The 18,746-nt window shown below is 38.7% G+C and overlaps 1 protein-coding gene across 1 annotated transcript in view; it reads left to right on the forward strand.

The window, feature by feature from the left end:
* LOC136335525 (tetratricopeptide repeat protein 6-like) overlaps positions 1 to 18,746 on the forward strand; it is a 58,357-nt gene that overhangs the window by 12,694 nt on the left and 26,917 nt on the right. Inside the window, exons 5-6 of the mRNA XM_066276722.1 lie at positions 1,004 to 1,123; positions 7,218 to 7,291. Of these exons, the coding sequence (XP_066132819.1) occupies positions 1,004 to 1,123; positions 7,218 to 7,291 (194 nt within the window). The remainder of the gene's footprint in view (positions 1 to 1,003; positions 1,124 to 7,217; positions 7,292 to 18,746) is intronic.

Below are 18,746 nucleotides of genomic sequence, written 5' to 3' on the forward strand. Positions count from 1 at the left end.
TTAAATGGCTCTTTTGGACAATATCTTCAGTAAAAAAAATGAGTTAAAAGATTCAGTTCTAACTCAAATTTGGGATGTTTCTGGTATCTGGTACAGAGTAGATGACCAGTAAAACTTTGTTTATTCAATGAGTGAAAAAAAAGATAAAAGTAACGGAGAAAGTGTCTCTGAGTTTATTTATTCTCAACTAAGATTAATGTCTTAAAAAAAAAAGAAACCTAGTAAATCTATCAAAATATTTTAAAGTAATTTTACAATAAGTGTTTATTTGTTAATTTTATTAAAACTCATTTTCATTGATTCATGATTTATTCTCTCAACAAAAATTTATTGATTGCCTATTAAGTGCAGGTATGGTGCTAGTTACTAGCTTTACAGCGGTGAAAAAATGGATAAACTCTGCCTCCATAGAATGTAGGTTTCCATGAGGAAAATGATAAATACTAAAAAGAAATTAAATCACAAAATGTAATACCCTACTTTCATGTCAGTAGCCCCTTGGGGGAACTACTGAGTGAGGGAAGCTTGTTGTGTGCCCCCTTCCAGCCCAGAAATAATAAAAATGCTTAGGATGCATCACATATAATATGTGAGGTGCAAGCACAGTCAGCACCACTTATTAAAGAGTAGCAGTATTCAAATATTTAGGTTAGGGTATCTTTTAAATTCAATAACTGATTATTCTGGGACATCATTGTAAGTCAAGTTAAATACTAACGATGGGGTCCTAGTTTGGGCATAAACACATTTTTCCTTGGCCAATGTAATAAGGCTCTAAAAAGTTGAATCTGCCTGACCTGTGGTGATGCAGTGGATAAAGCCATTGACCTGGAACACTGAGGCCCCAGGTTTGAAACCCTGGGCTTGCCTGGTCAGTGCACATATGGGAGTTGATGCTTCCTGCTCCTCCCCTTTCTCTCTCTCTCTCCTCTCTAAAGTGAATAAAGTCTTAAAAATATATGGAAAGTTGAATCTAAGTTGTAAATGATTATTTTATTTTTAGGCATTAACAGATTATGGAATTGTGCTTCTTCTTGATGCTGGAGAAACCGTGACATTAAACACCTTCATTAATCGTGGACTCATCTATTTGGAACTAGGGCAGCACAGTTGCGCATTAGAGGTAAAAGTTCCCGATTGTTTGTGAAAATGCACACACTTGTTTGTACATGCTTACTTCTGAAAACAGTGAACAAGTTTTTCTTAATGCCAAATGGCAATGTTAATGAGCAATAACTCAACTTTAACAAAAATTATATTGAAATACTTTGAATGACTAATATAATTTTTGGGAAAAAATGTGTATTTTTACTTTGTTTTGGTTACAGGCAAATAGCCAATATATAAAAAAGAAAAATGTTTCCGGTTTGATGAAGTATCAGGACTCTCATTTTCCCCCAAAGAAGTACCTTGACTAACACAAAATTCATTTTGCAAATAAAATTATTTATGTATTATTTATTTTGCTACTTGGTACTAGCTTTTTCTTATTTACAATTGTCCTCATTACACACTGAAAATATATCAAAATAAATTTGCTTGATGTGTATAAAATGAAAAATAGCTGCTCAAAATAGGCTCTGAGAGTAGTGGGAATAGGCACTCAGAATGGGGATAGAAGATAACAGCTGTACTAGATCAAAAAGAAACAGATGGTTAAAAAAATGTTTTTAATAGAACAATTAAAATTCATCATTCTCAGTTTTAATCTTATCTATTTTAAATTAACTTTGGAATCAGGATTAAGAGATACAAGACAAATAGCAACTTGGAGGTTGCCATGCAACAGTGGTAGTTTTGCTTTGTTTCTGAGGAACCACAACAGAACATGATATGGTAGAATGTTTCCTACTTTGGGTTTGTATTATTTTTCTCCATCTGGATTCATCCTTTGGGATTCTGCCCCATAGAATGATATATTATTAAGAAAATGTCTGAGAAACCTTATTCTAAGTAATTTATATTATGAAGAAATGTAATTCCAAAAATCAAACTCCTTTAAGTTTTGTTTTTTAGCTATACCATTTAGAATTTCCACAGAGAGAGGGAGCTGAAGAACTTCCTTGTTTGGAGAAGGCAAGAAAGTTATGGGACTCTGGGCTGGGTGACACTGTTGGGAGTGAGGAAGTGAGGAAAATGAAGATCAGGAACAAAAGACCTCACCTGTTGGGGAGTTAAATGCAGCGCCTATGTTATCTACACAGTAAATATGATATTAATTTAGTATTTACCATCAACATACTAAGTTTTCAACAGAGCTGCACATTTTATAATTATAACTTATAGATGAAGAAGCCAACTTTCAAAAGAGGTTGAATTAGTCTTTAAATACTTTTTTAAATTTATTGAATTTCAGAGAGAGAGGAAGGGAGACAGACAGACAGAGAGAAACATTGGTTTGTTGTTCTACTTATCTATGCCGTCATTGGTGGATTCTTGCATGTGACCCGACCAGAGATCAACCTTGTGACCTTGGCATATTGGAATGATGCTCCAACCAACTGAGCTAACTGCCAAGGCCAAGGTTGAATAGTCTTTTAACCAAAAAGTTCTGGGGCAAGATCTGATTTCAGGTCTCCCAGATTCAAAATCCTATGTTCTTTCAGACAAGGCAGGTATTGCATTGACTTTGAAGATATGGAGATATATAAGATTGATTTCCAGTTCTTAAGTTGCTCATAGACTACTTGCAATCGTTCTTGAGCCTTCTCTTTCTTCATACCCTATAGCTGTCTCATAAGCAAGTTCAGTCAGCTCTACCATCAAAACTTATTTTCAGTTCAGTCATTTCTCGCTTTTGCCATAGAAGAGTCCTTTTTCCCCTGGACTACTGCAGGAGCATCCCACTGGCTTCACCACCATTGCTCTGGTCCCTCCCTCTACATGCTGCTCTTCAAACAGCAGCCAGACAGACCGCTTAGAAACATAAAGCTGATCAATGTATTCTTCTTTTCAGAACCTGCCAATGGCTTTCCCTCATATTGAAAATAAAATCTGAACTCTTGACTGTGGTCAGCCAAGAACCTTCATGATCCAACTGCTGCTTACTGATTTGATTTCATTGTCAAACGTTCTACTTTTCTGAACTCAGGTCATTCTACTCTGGCATTTGCTATTCCTTGGAAATGCCAGGCCTCTTCCTGCCTCAGGGTCCTCACACAAGCTGTTCTCTATGCACGGAGCACCTTCCTACTGAATGGTGCATGGCTCATGTCCTTCTTTCATACTCGGTTTCTGCTCAGATGTAACCTCTTCAGTCATAAGAGGTAGATTAATTAAAATGGAGAATTAAATTAAAATAATAAAAAATAAGTCTAGACAAGGAAAACAAAGAAAAAAACCTAAATCCAACCATGTTAGGGGTTATATTTAATTGAAATGGTAAAAATATACCAATTAAGTTAATGAACGTCAAATTGGAATTTTTAAAGTCCCATTATATTCTGGCTATAAAAATCACACTTTAAATACATTGATATAGATAAGTAAGGTAAAAGGCTAGAGAAATATGCCCTGCAAACACTAATTAAAAGCCAACAAAAAGGAATTTTTCTTTAAGTAAAAAATTAATTTGAAAAATTAAAGTAGAAAAATGAGGAAGAACCAATGAAGAAATATAAGAACTAGATAAAGAACCAGGAGAAAACAGTCTGTAAAGCTCCCCAGGGAAAATTTTAAGTGAGAACTGTTGATTAACCGAGAGGTCAAGTAGGATGAGTGCTGAAAACATATTAGTTAATTGATAGTTGTATGACTTTCACAGGCACGCCTTGATCAGGAAGTAGAGTGTGGCATTTAGACTGGCATTGTTTAGGAAGTTAATGGTTAAGCTTGTTAGATTGAGAACATCTGTTTATCTCTTTATCTTCCTGCAAACCTACCAGGAAGACAGTAAAGAAATAAAAAAGATAGAATTCCAAAGGGTTAAAGCTAGTGGAGGAGAGATGTTCAGACACCTAAAACTACCCTTTTATATTTTAACGCCTTTAACTTAAATATAAATGGTAGCAAAAGGTCCTATACTTGAGGGAGGTAAATAGAGACTAACAAATCGTTATCGGGATAAGGGTGGTGGGAGAAGGGGAGGTGTGTGGACTGATGGGCTAAGATAGCTTAATTCTTTCCTATGTGGAAAGTTAAACATGATATAATTCTCATGTTTGAAATTTGAAGGTAAGTAGCAAAAGAAATAAAAGCAAGATGTAAAAGAAAGATTGACTTTAGGGAGTAGGACTCAGGGGTAAGGAGAGGTGGAGCAGGGACCCCTGCAAGCATTGTACTTTTATTACTCTCACTAGAGCCTATAAACATTGTACATGGGTTGCCTTGATCAGAATAAAAGTAAATAAATAAAAAGTGTCCTTAGGTGCAGTTTACAAATGACAAAATAAAATTGGTCTTAATTAAACAACACCAGTAATAGGAAGTCGATGGAATTGAGGGATTTGGAGACAGGGGGTGCTAACAACACTTTTTAAGCAGATTGGTAGTGACCAGAACTAGAAAGACAGGGCCCTGTGTAGTTTGCCTGCATGGAGGCTGGAGGGAAGACATGCTACGTCAGGGCAGTGAAACGGCTTAAAGATACAGAAGTGAGCAGGAATATGATGGAGCAAGTCCAGAGGCAAAGGGAAGGAACGAGGTTAAGAGCGAACTTCCTGACACAGTTAGAAACACAATTTGGGTGAAAGTCCTTAGGAGTAAACTCATCAGTGGAGGGAATTTGCTTTATTTATTTTGTTTTGTTTTAGATATATATGTTATATATATATATATATATATATATATATATATTTGTATTTTTCTGTAAGTTGGAAACGAGGAGGCAGACAGACTTCTGCATGAACCCGACCGGGATCCACCAACATGCCCACCAGTGGGCGATGCTCTGCCCATCTGGGGCATTGCTCTGCTGCAACCAGAGCCATTCTAGCGCCTGAGGCAGAGGCCATAGAGCCATCCTCAGCGCTCGGGCCAACTTTGCTCCAATGGAGCCTTGGCTGCGGGAGGAGAAGAGAGAGACAGAGAGGAAGGAGAGGGGGAGGGGTGGAGAAGCAGATGGGCACTTGTCCTGTGTGCCCTGGCTGAATCGAACCTGGGACTCCTGCACGCCAGGCCGATGCTCTACCACTGAGCCAACCGGCCAGGGCAGTGGAATTTGCTTTATTTAAGAGTGGCCATTTGTGGCTTGTTATTTATGATCCTCATATTAGAGAAAAATTAATGCAGAAGAGAAAAATCACCTAAAAACTGTTCATTTTATTCTAAATAATGCTAATATGTAGTCATTACTTCTATTGTTGATAATTATGTATATAGAGTCAGGTTGACTTTTGTAAGTTTTATCTGATTACACAATTAAACTTGGTATTCTCAGTTTATTAAGTTCTTGGTTACTCCTCACAACTCCAAAGTAAACAGAAATGTTTGTAACAAATCTCAATTTCACTTGTAAGTATGCCTCTACTTTAACAAAACAGTCCTTTTAGGGGAGTTATCTGGTAATAAACTTGATTAGACAATAGATTTCTTATTTTCTTCCAATAGTTCTATTTAGTATCAAAATGTGCTTCAGGAAACTAAGTGGGGATTCCACACCACACTGATCACTGACTGAAGCCTTCCGTCCTGCAATAGGATGCCAGCAGCTCTGCTTGACTACTACTCCGTCTGCCACGCCCAGTATTTGTAGAAAACTCATTCCATCCCCACAGACAGCCAGATGCCCCCTCTGCAACAGCCAGGGATGGTTTGTAGAAGGGGGAGGGAGAGAAGGAAAATGGAGAGCGAGAGAGAGAGGAGAGGGAGACTATGGGTTATGGCTAGCTTCTCTCCTTCCTACAGGGTGGTCACCAGAACTCCACCACTTGCCCTGTGAGGCTGACCATGCGGGTGTCCCAGCCTCTAGGAAAGGAGTCTGGGAGGAGTCCCTTACGCCACTCCAGAGGAGGTTACAGTTCTCTGCAACCACTTTTTAGTTACATCACAGGAGGCTACAACCAAAACTGCCCGGGAAGATTACTGCCAAAGCAGTACTTCGGGGAAAAGAAGAATTGTTGCAGTTTACATATTTTAATTAGGAGATATTTATTTAAATATTTTATAAATTTCAAGTTAGTGATGTTCTTATTTTGCTTCAGTTCGCAAATATTTTTGTAGGGCTTTGAAAAGCTTATGCACCTTGGACATTGTGCCTCTGATGCCTAATTGAGGACTATGTTTAGGGACATAGAGGGAAGATATGTTGCAGACTTTCAACACTCTTAAAATGACCTCTTTCCCAGGGCCATCAATGTCCATGCTAGCTAACATTTTTATTTTTTGGTGAGAGGAGGGGAGATAGTGAGGCAGACTCCCGCATGCAACCTGACTGGGATCCACCTGGCAATGCATCTGGGGCCAATGCTCCAGTACTGAGCTATTTTTAGCACCTGGGGCTGATGCACTCCAGTAGAGCTATCCTCAGCACCCAGGGCCATACTTGAACCAATTAAGCCACTGGCTGTGGGAGAGGAAGAAGAAGAGAAGGGGGGAGAAGAAAAGGGCTAGAAGCAGGTGGTCACTTTTTCTGTGTGCCCTGACCAGGAATCAAACTTGGGATATATATATGCCCAGTCAGTGCTCTATCCACTGAGCCACAGCCCAGGGTCCCGCTAACTTTCCTAACTCAAAATCTTTGGGAATTTTTTATTGCTCCCTCTAAGAAGCTGCTAGGGTCCCTAGACAAAATGATACTTTTCTCCCCAGAAGTGTGAATTCCAAAAGTATGAGCAGCCTTAGCTAAACCACAAAAAAATGCCCAGTTATGCACTAATCTGAGCCTGGGTATGTGTTTGCCCTGTAATGCCACAAGTTCTCTATAGGTGAACTTCCATTTCTATCTAAATGGGCAAGTCTCTGGTGGTGTGCACTGGGAAAATAACCAACAATAAATAGAATGCAAATGAAATACCTCATTCCATATAGCAGGGCAAAACCATAGGAAGAGTGGAGACCAGGAGCACAATATGCTAAGTGAGTGTTCAGTTATGGGTTTCCTCTGCTCCATCCAGTCTCGCTAGATGTGATACTAAAATGAAAAAAAAAGTTCTAAGATAGATGTCTGTTTTAATGCTTATGTTAAGTATATTCATGGTAGAACCGAAGTTAGAAGGAGGTTTCAGAAGGTACAAAAGATAATGATGCAAAATTAATAAAAATTTATAAAACTGTTTCAGGATTTTAAACAAGCTGCGGTGATGAGCAAGACTAACGTGAGCCTCTGTCAGGCAACGGCCATGTGCTATCACAGGTACGGAATGCGATTTACGCTGACGCAAAAGCAAGTGGCACTGTTTGATAACTAGAAAAATGGAAGAAAGAGAAGAAAATGTGGAAGTGAGAGAGTACGAAAATGGGGAGAGACAAAGAAACCCTGTCCAGAAGTAGGGAGCACACCTATGTGTGTCATTAGCAGCCTTTTACCATCTAATGACATATTTTAATCAAGTCCACAAGTAAATACCTGCATCATGGCATTGGGGTGCTCCTCTGATTCAGGACCTGGGTAATATACAGAATAAATCATACACAGCTTAAAAAGGCTAAGAATAAAATCAAGCAATAAATTTTGTTTCTAAAATGAAACTTTTATTAATTAATATATTTATTTTTAATTGAATTTTATTAGAGTGAGACTAATGAACATAATTACCCAGGTTTCAGAAGCTCACTTCTAGAATACATTTTAAAAAACCTGTTTTCTACAAGATTTTAAAAAGTTAAATATTTTCAAAAATATTTTGCATTTAGAAAACAATTTTAAATCTAAAACCAATTAAAACAATACCAGTAAATATCTACAAAGTACAATAAAATCTACAAAAACATATTACTTAAAGGATTATTAACCTGTTTCTGCAGGGATTACTGCAAGAATAAGTTGTTATTGAAGAGGATAAGAGAGCAGTTACATAAGGATAAAATACAGAAGTTTAAAATTTGTTCTGAGATAAGATTACATGATTTTTTTTTTTTTTGAGAGAGAGACAGGAAGGGAGATGAGAAACATCAACTCGTAGTTGTATCACTTTTGTTGTTTATTGATTGCTTCTCATATGTGCCTTGACCAGGGGGCTCCAGCAGACCTCTTGCTCAATCCAGCGACCTTGGACTTCAAGTCAGCCACCTTTGAGCTCAAGCCAATGACCATGGGATCATGTCAGTGAGCCCATGCTCAAGCTGATGCCCCCACGCTCAATCTGGTGAACCCAGGTTCAAAGCTAGCGACTTTGGGGTTTCCAACCTGGGACTTCAGTTTCCAGGTTGATGCTCTATCCACTGTGCCACCACCAGTCAAGCAAATATATAGATTTTGCTAGCTATAATATACATTTGACATCTAATCTACATACAGTGGTACCTTGAGATACAAACAGACCAACATATGAATTTTTAAGATACGAGCTGCGACTCGGCCCATATTTTTGTTCAAGATCCGAGTGAAATTCCGAGATACGAGTTGTGATTCGGAAAGCTGCAGCTTGTTGGCATGTTGGCACATGCATCCAGTATTGGCAGTTTGATATACAAGTTGACTGACTGACTGACGAGCTCAGTTACAGAACGAATTAAATTCATATCTCAAAGTACCACTGTGTATATTTGGCATCTGAAAATTAATTTCTGGTCATTTTGCTTTTAAAAGTATAGAGATTCAGAATGTGAGGATTTTAATGTGGGATAAATGTGTTTGGTTAAGTAATAGTTTACAGCAGGGGTCCCCAATCTACGGCCTGCAGGCCGCATGCAGCCCCCTGAGGCCATTTATCCAGCCCCTGCCACACTTCCGGAAGGGGCACCTCTTTCATTGGTGGTCAGTGAGAGAGCACAGGATGCATCCTGTGCTCCTGGAGTACTGTATGTAGCGGCGCTGCAAAGCATGGCATTTCTCATTTACAGTACTACTTCCGGTGATGCGGGACGTTCGCGTCATGGCTCTGGAAGTGCGTCATATCACTTGTTACGGCTAGCAGTGACAAATATGAAACTGGACATTGACCATCTCATTAGCCAAAAGCAGGCCCATAGTTTCCATTGAAATACTGGTCAGTTTGTTGATTTAAATTTACTTGTTCTTTATTTTTTTTATTTTTTCTGAAGCTGGAAACGGGGAGAGACAGACAGACTCCCGCATGGGCCTGACCGGGATCCACCCGGCACGCCCACCAGGGGCGACGCTCTGCCCACCAGGGGGCGATGCTCTGCCCCTCCGGGGTGTCGCTCTGCCGCGACCAGAGCCACTCTAGCGCCTGGGGCAGAGGCCAAGGAGCCATCCCCAGCGCCCGGGCTATCTTTGCTCCAATGAAGCCTTGGCTGCGGGAGGGGAAGAGAGAGACAGAGAGGAAGGAGGGGGGGTGGAGAAGCAAATGGGCTCTTCTCCTATGTGCCCTGGCCGGGAATCGAACCCGGGTCCCCTGCACGCCAGGCCGACGCTCTACCGCTGAGCCAACTGGCCAGGGCACTTGTTCTTTATTTTAAATATTGTATTTGTTCCTGTTTTGTTTTTTTTTACTTTAAAATAAGATTATGTGCAGTGTGCATAGGGATTTGTTCATAGCTTTATTTATAGTCTGGCCCTCCAACGGTCTGAGAGACAGTGAACTGGCACCCTGTGTAAAAAGTTTGGGGACCCAAACTTATGGGTTTACAGCATTATGCTGGTTTACAGCATTATGATTTAAGAGCAAAATAATAACAATTAATTGGAGGGGGAAATTAGGATAGTTCATAAACTATAAGATTAGGCTGTATGAATATCCAATTTTGAATTATTTGAAAAATTAACATTCTTTTTTTTTCCCTTTTAGGATATAGCACAGCTACATTTCTCTATGAGAGTTAGATTTTGTATTTTATGAACATAGTAATATAACTGAAACTTGTCAAGCTCTCTTTGAGTTTAAAGGCCTAAACCGGGACCTTTATTGTATATAAACAGCAAAACATAGTCACACCAGTGTCTATTTTAATTTAGCAAACTTCATACAATCCATCTCTTGAAGTAATTGTCATTCTTTAAAAGCCATAAAATAATGATGACTGATGTGTTTGTTTTGGTAGATGAGCACAGAACAAAAATGTCTGAGGTCATTGCATTTTCTCAAAATTAAAAACAGACTTCAAAATTTCTCTCAACCTCATTCCTATATTTAACAACTATTAGAGTCAGTCAGTTTCTCTGTGTGTCAGTTCCCAATCTCTTTCATGAAATGTAATCACTGGGTGTACTATATGGCAGAGCCTTCTTAAGCTGATTCTACTTTGCAATTCCAAATAACCAGCTTTCATCAGTCGACGAGAATCTCTATTGTCCTTTAATAAAAGTAGAATTTAAACCAACAGTAAATCCCTCCTAACTCAATTCCATGTGTTTTGAGTTTTAAGAGTTTTACTGAATTCAACACTAAGAAATGTTCAGTGATAGGTTATATTTATTTCAGAAAAAATTTTTGCTTTTCAAGATAGTCTACAACATACATCATAGCAGCATGGTTTCTCAGTATTGGAGATTCATTACTGGTTTCCTAGAGTGAGGAAAGTAAAATTTTTCCAATTGGAAAAATTTTTTTTAAGGAGTAAATCTTTAAATTTTAGAGCTTTGGTCTTTGAACTCATGAGGTTGCAGACTTTTTAAGTACGCCTTTATATATCTCTCGTTCTCACTCTTGTGGTTGCTAGGAGACAACATTCCTTAGGCTGAATATTCCACTTGTTGCCCAATTTGGTCACTACGAGTGTTGTACTAGAGTTAAGTTTTAGGTCTCTTTGAGAAAGCCACCTTTGTATAAAAAAAAATGTCACAGAGGGAGAGCTTGATCACTCAGTTACACATTCTAGCCACTTGTCACTTCAAGCAAGTTGATTTTACCATTCTTATATTTGCATGAAATATTTTTGGATCTTTGACTCTGCAAGTCACATTCTTTAGTTTTGGGAGGTATTTATGATTTATTTGTACAACTCAGTGGGGCCCATCTGGTCATGTATGTGATTAATTTAGAAAGTTTGGTGAGCCATCCTGTCTGGCCTCGCCTGTGGGCTGTGCACATGGTCCGGAGCCATGGGCACCGAAGGGAACCATGCACCTCTGTCAGTGGTCACACTGTTTCATACAAACACACTTTATTTTAGAAACATTAATATAATGTGCTTTTACTAAATGTGCTAAAATGTGCTTTTAACTATAAAAAGCACATTATAGTTAAGTTATTTGTGGTAACTGATACTTAACAGTTTCTGTGCTAATGAACATGTGTCCTAACATAACACATTGTTCCAGTTGAACTGTCATGTGATTATTTAACAAGAAGTTCAGTTTACAGGACACCTGGTGAGATACACATCTTCAAAAAATGAAATGACCATTTCTCTAGCGGCATTTGTTTCATTTTACCCCCCTGTTGATGCAAGGTGCTGGGGATACTGGCTTTGACACTGTTACCTCCTCTGGACTTTATTTTTAGTTCTCTTCTTTTAAGAGCTTAAAAGGTGGTTTTCAAGGTCCCTTTCGAGTGATAAAGTTCAGTGATTATTTACTTAGTCAAAACAGACTAGATGCTCATTAAATGCTAGTGCTGATAACTAAAGAAGTATAGAAAAATAGCTTTCCCTATGTTGAGATTAAATATAATTGTTAGATATGCGTATCAGATGGAAAAGTGACTTCTTTATGAAAAATATTTGATTCCATTGCTTCCCTCACCCTACTGCAAGAGAAAAAATAGGGAAGAAAAAACAAGTTATTATTTAATCACTTATATTTACAAATTAATAAATAAAATAAATTTTTATTCTATTCTCTCCTGGTGTTCAAAAAGAAAGAACTCGCCCTTATAAAAGATCTGAAGGACTCCCATGTATAAAAATTTGGTTCATTTTGTTGTATAAGGAAATATTTAATACCTATAAACTTATTATACTCTGCTTTAGAGTATTCTGTCAAAAATAGTATATCTTTCTATGTTGACCACTGATAAGGTATTTTTTTAAGTGAGTGGAGGGGAGATAGTGAGACAGACTTTTGTATGAGCCCTGACCAGGACTCACCCATTAGGGGCCAATGCCTGAATCCACAGAGTTACCCTCAGGGACCACCTGGGCCAATGCTGGGAACAACTGAGCCACTGGCTGCTAGAGGGGAGATGTAGGGAAGGGGAAAAAGGAGGAATGGAGAAGCAGATACTTCCTCTGTGTGCCAAGACCTGGGATCAAACCTGGCACATTGTATGCTGGGACAATGCTTTATGCATGGAGCCAGGGCCCTGATAACTATTTAAAACAGATTCGGGGGGTGGTGGATGGCAAGATAATGATGGAGAAGGCAGATGTTCCAACTTCCACTTCATAGAACCAAAGTGGATTACAACTTAATTTTAAGAACAATCATTTGGAAAAACCAACTTTGGGCTAAACGAAGAGGAATCTATAACCAAATATCACTAAAGAAGCCACACTGAGACTGATAGGAAAAGTGGAAATGCGGAGAGGGCTGCCCAGCTCTTGGGAGTGAGCAGCGGCCTGGAGGGGCTCATGTGGCTGGGTGGATTTCCCCGAGAGGGGAGGGTCCTGGGCCCCAGGACCAGAACCCCAGCCTGGAGCTGTGGAGCCTAGAAGAGGTGTACAGACAGTATTTAGCTGTGAAATGAGCCAGAATACTGCTTTCAAGAAAAAGACAGATTTCTCAGACCCAGGATTCGTCTAAAGGGACTGTGCAGAAAACCTCTTTCACAACCACCCACCTGGGGCTTTGGGGGATGGGGAGAGCTGAGAGGACTGGAGTAGCAGGAAGAGAGTGTAATCCAGGAGGCACAGGGAGAAACACTTTGAGGGATAGCTACCTAACCCCTGGGCTGAGGGGCATTGTAAATCTAAAGTGAATATTTTTCCTGGAACCAGCTATACCAGCAAAGGGAAGCAGGTCAACAGCCAAACAGAAGCTCTCCTGCTACAGTCAGAAAAAAGAGTAGCTTAGAAGCAGGGGACCATCAGGGCTACAGTATTGAGTGCTGAGGTCTGAGTTGCATTGCCACCTCCACACTACTGACTGCTTGCTGGAGGGCGGGCGGTGGTGGACTGCGAAAGCGTGGTCTCATCTGCAAGGGGCGGAGGCTGGGGGCTGGCTGCGGTGGCCCCAGAGTGTGAAGACAGTCCCGGCCATGGGGGCAGAAGCTGGGGGCTGGCTGCAGCTGCAGACTGGGCACATGAACACAGTCCATCCCACAGCTGTAGGATGAGTGTGCAAGTGTAGTCCGGCCTGTGGGGGTGAGGCAGAAGTCAGAGAACTGGCCAAGGCTTGTGGCCTGAGTGCTTGAGTGTAGTCCTGCCTTTGGGGGCAAGGCTGAAGCCCAAGAACCGGCCAAGGATCGCAGCCTGGGTGTGCAAACACAGTCCAGCTCGCAGGGGCAAAGCAGAAGCTGGGGAACCAGCCAAGGCTTGTGACTGGGTGCGAGAATGCAGTTCAGCCCACGGGGGTAGGGCAGAGTCCAAGGGCCAGCCATGGTGGAGGCCCGTGTGTGTCTGTGTGTGCGTGTGCATGTGTGCGCGTGCATGCACGCACGCAGTCCCACCCACTGAGGTGAGATGGAAGCCACCAAAGCTACAGCGGAGGGCCAGCGCCAGCAACATTGGTGCCCCAATGCTTGAGGTGGTGGCAGCAGTGGTGGCGGGCATACAGACAGACACTCCTTGGGAACACAGAGGCCACACCCATTTGACTCCTGTGGCCACAACCTTCTGAGGGCTGAAAAAGAAGAAAAATATAAAAGGAGAGAAAAGAAAAAAGAAGTCTGGATAGAATGACACCTGAGGCTAAGGGACAAGCCACATCCAATACCTTACCTAACCCCTGATTTATAATACTGAGCCCAACAAGTAGCCACCAATAAGAGATGGCAGAAAGCAGATCTCAGAGGAACCTGAACATTTAAATGAACACCCTTTAGGCCAAAAGTAGATAAAAGCCAGCCTAAGAGCGCAGTTGATATTAACAATGACACCTGAACTCAGCAGAGGCAACCACAAATTCTGGATTGCCTGTTGCTCCAAAAAGGTAGATAAGGGCAAGTCATAGGCAGCGATCCCCCTCTGGTCAGCATCATGATCCCGCCAAGAAGGTCCAGGGAGGGCACATCCAGAGGTCAGATGTGGAGAGCATCAGTTCAGGACCTAACAACCCTTGTTAGAGTGATTTAAAGAAAGTCTTCTCACACTTGACCCAGTTAAGATATAGAAAACACCAGTACAAATAACAAAAAGAACAGTGACCAAAAAAATAGCCCACAGCAGTTTACAAACAGCAGGTGATGCCAACCCAAGAAGTTCTAGAAAAAACACAACTGGAAACTGGAGGCTGACAATACCAACCCTAAACTCATCTAGCTATACAAACAACACATCCAAAGGAAAAGTCTATATACAGACAAAATGGGAAGGCAGAGAAACACAACCCAAATGAATCAACAAGAGAAATCCACAGAAAAATATCTGAATGAAATGAAAATAACCAAATTACCAGATGCAGAGTTAAAATAATGATTGTTAGGATGCTCAAAGATCTTAGAGCAACAATGGATGGACTTAATGAGTACCTAAAGAGACAGCAAGCATCAAAATGGACATTGAAATCATAAAAAAGAACCAGTCAGGAATGACAAATACAATATCAGAAATGAAGACCATATTAGAAGGAATTAAAAACAGGATGGATGAAGCTGAGGATCAAATGTATGGAGAAACTCTAAGAGAGCTCTGTGACAACATGAAGGGAAACAACATCCACATCATAGGGGTTCCTGAAGGAGAAGAGAAAGAACAAGGGATAGAGAACCTGATTGAAGAAATTATAGCTGAAAACTTCCCTAAAATGATGAAGCAAAAAGTCACACAATTTCAAGAAGCCCAGACAGTCCCATTAAGGATAAACCCAAAGAGGCCAAGACCAAGACACATCATAATTAAAATACCAAAATTAAGGGATAAGGAAAGAATACTAAAAGCTGCAAGAGAAAAGCAGTCAATTACCTACAGAGGAGCCTCCATAAGGATGACATTTGACTTCTCAACAGAAACATTAGAGGCCAGAAAGAATAGCAAGAAATATTCAAAGTAATGCAAAACAAAAGCCTACAACCAAGACTTCTCTATCCAGCAAGACTATCATTTATAATTAAAAGAACAATAAAAAGATTCTAGGCCAAAAAAACCCCAAACAAGCAGACAAAAAATAAACTAAAGGAATTCATTACAACCAAAACAATGCTGCAAGAAATGTTAAGGGGCCTGCTATAAACAGAACTAAGGGGAAAAAAATCTAGAAAAAGAAATGTAGATTTAAAGAATAAAATGGCAAGAAACAACTACATATCAATAATAACCTTAAATGTAAATGGATTAAATGCTCCAATCAAAAGACATAGGGTAGCTGAGTGGATAAGAAAACAAGACCTATACATATGCTGTCTACAAGAGACACACTTCAAAACAAAAGAGACACACAGACTGAAAGTGAAGGGATGGAAAAAAATCATTCAAATGGAAATGAAAAAAAAAAAGCTGGGGTAGCAATACTTATATCTGACAAAATAGACTGTAACACAAAGGTTATAGTAAGGGAAAAAGAAGGTCACTACATAATGATAAGAGCAGCAATCCAACAGGAAGATATAACTATTATAAATATCTATGCACCTAGTATAGGAGCACCCAAATATATAAAGCAGATTTTGATGGACATAAAGAGTGAGATCAACAATAATACTATAATAGTAGGCGACTTCAATACTCCATTAACATTACTGGATAGATCCTCAAGAAAGAAAATTAACAAAGAAACAGGAGACTTAAAGGACACACTAGATCAACTGGATTTAATACATATCTTCAGCGCCTTTCACCCTAAAGCAGCAGAATATACATTTTTTTCAAGTGCTCATGGTATATTCTCTAGGATAGACCACATGTTAGGACACAAAACGAGTCTTAATAAATTTAAGAAGATTGAAATCATATCAAACATCTTCTCAGATCAAAATGGCTTGAAATTAGAAATCAACTACAATAGAAAAACAAAAACACTCAAACACATAGAAACTAAATAGCATGTTATTAAATAATGAATGGGTTAACAATGAGATCAAGGAAGAAATAAAAAGTTTCATTGAAACAAATGAAAATGAACTTACAACAACTCAAAATTTATGGGACACAGCAAAAGCAGTCCTGAGAGGGAAGTTCGTGGCATTTACAAGCATATCTTAAGAAGCTAGAAAAAGCTCAAATAAACAATTTAACTGTATCTAAAAGAACTAGAAAAAGAACAGCAAGTAGAAAGCCCAGAGAAAGTAGAAGGAAGGGAATAATTAAGATCAGACAGAAATAATGACATAGAGGTTAAAAAAACAATACAGAGGATAAATGAAACCAAGAGCTTGTTCTTTGAAAAGGTAAACAAGATTGATGAACCATTAACCAGACTCACCAATAAAAAACAAGAGAGGACTCAAATAAATAAAATTAGAAATAAGAGTGGAGAAGTAACAACTGACACAGCAGAAATACAAAGGATTGTAAGAAAATACTATAAAGAACTGTATGCCAAAAAATTAGACAACTTTGGTGAAATGGACAAATTTCTTGAAACATACAATCTTTCAAAAATTAATCTGTAAGAATCAGAAACCTAAACAGACCAACTACAACAAATGAGATAGAAAACAATTATCAAAATCTCCCAACAAACAAAGTCTTGGGCCTGATGGCTTTACTGGCAAATTCTACCAAATATTCAAAGAAGAACTAACTTCTGTCCTTCTCAAGCTATTTTAAAAAATTCAAAATGAGGGAAAACTTCCAAGCTCCTTTTATGAGGCAAGCATAATTCTGATTCCAAAACCAGGCAAAGACAATAAAAAGAAAGAAAACTATAGGCCAATATCCCTGATGAATTTAGATGTTAAAATTCTCAACAAAATATTAGTAAACTGTATCCAGCAATACATGAAAAAAATCATACATCATGATCAAGTGGAATATATTCTGTGGAGGCAAGACTGGTACAATATTTCAAATCAAACAATGTGGTTCATCACATAAACAAAAGGAAGGAGAAAAATCACATGATTGTGTCAATAGATACAGGAAAAGCATTTTATAAAATCCAGCATCCATTTATGATCAAAACTCTCAGCAAAATGTGAATACAGGGAACATGCCTCAACATGATGAAGGCCATCTATGACAAACCCACAGCCAACATCATACTCAATGGACAAAAGTGAAAAGCAATTCCCTTAAAATCAGCAATAAGGCAGGGGTGCCTCTTTTCACCACTCTTATTCAACATAGTTCTGGAAGTCCTATCCACAGCAATCAGACAAGAAGAAGATATAAAAGGCATCCAAACTGGAAAAGAAGAAGTAAAACTCATTATTTGCAGATGATATGATACTGTACATAGAATACCATAAAGTCTCAGTCAGAAAACTATTGGACCTGATAAATGAATTCAGCAAGGTGATAGGATATAAAATTAATATTCAGAAATCAGAGTGATTTTTATATACCAACAATGAACTGTCTGAAAGAGAAATTAAGAAAACAATTACCTTCACTATTGCAACAATAAAATAAAGTACCTAGGGGTAAATTTAACCAAGGAGGTAGAAGATTTGTACTCAGAAAATTATAAAATATTGATAAAAGAAATCAAGGAAGATGCAAACAAGTGGAAGCATCTACTGTGTTCATGGATAGGAAGAATAAACATTATTAATATGTCTATATTACCCAAAGCAATTTATAAATTGAATTCAATGCTATTTCAATTAAAATACCAATGACATACTTCAAAGATATAGAACCAATATTCCAAAAATTTCTATGGAATCAAAAGAAAACACAAATAGCCTCAGCAATCTTGAAAAAGAAGAATAAAGGGGGTAGTATCACACTTCCTGATATTGAATTATACTACAAGGCCATTGTACTCAAAACAGCTTTGTACTGGCACAAGAACAGGCATATGGATCAATGGAACAGAGCAGAGAACTCATAATAAATAAACCCACACCTTTATGGACAATTGATATTTGACAAACGAGGTAAGAGTATACAATGGAGTAAAGAAAGTCTCTTTAACAAATGGTGTTGGAAAAATTGGACAGGTACATGCAAAAAAATGAAACTAGACCACCAATTTACACTATTCACAAAAATAATCTCAAAATAGATAAAAGGCTTAAATGTAAGTTGTGAAAATATAAGCACCTTAGAAGAAAACATAGACAGTAAGTTCTCCGACATCTCTCGCAGCAATGTATTTGCTGATTTACCTCCATGGGCAAGAGAAATAAAGGACAAAATCAACAAATGGGACTATATCAAACTAAAAATCTTTTGCACAGCTAAAGACAATAAGGACAGAATAAAAAGACAAACCACACAATGGGAGAACATATTCAAAAATACTTCTGCTAAGGGGTTAATAACCAGAATGTATAAAGAACTTGTAAAACTCAACACCAGGAAGATAAACAATCCATTCAAAAAATGGGCAAAAGAAATGAATAGACACTTCTCCAAAGAGAACATACAGATGGCCAATAGGCTGATGAAAAAATGTTCAACATCACTAATCATTAGAGAAATGCAAATTCAAACCACAATGAGGTATCAACTCACACCAGTTAGAATGGCGCTCATCAACAAAA

The sequence above is a fragment of the Saccopteryx bilineata genome, chromosome 4 (genome assembly GCF_036850765.1).
Source record: "Saccopteryx bilineata isolate mSacBil1 chromosome 4, mSacBil1_pri_phased_curated, whole genome shotgun sequence".
In the NCBI taxonomy this organism is placed as follows: domain Eukaryota; kingdom Metazoa; phylum Chordata; class Mammalia; order Chiroptera; family Emballonuridae; genus Saccopteryx; species Saccopteryx bilineata.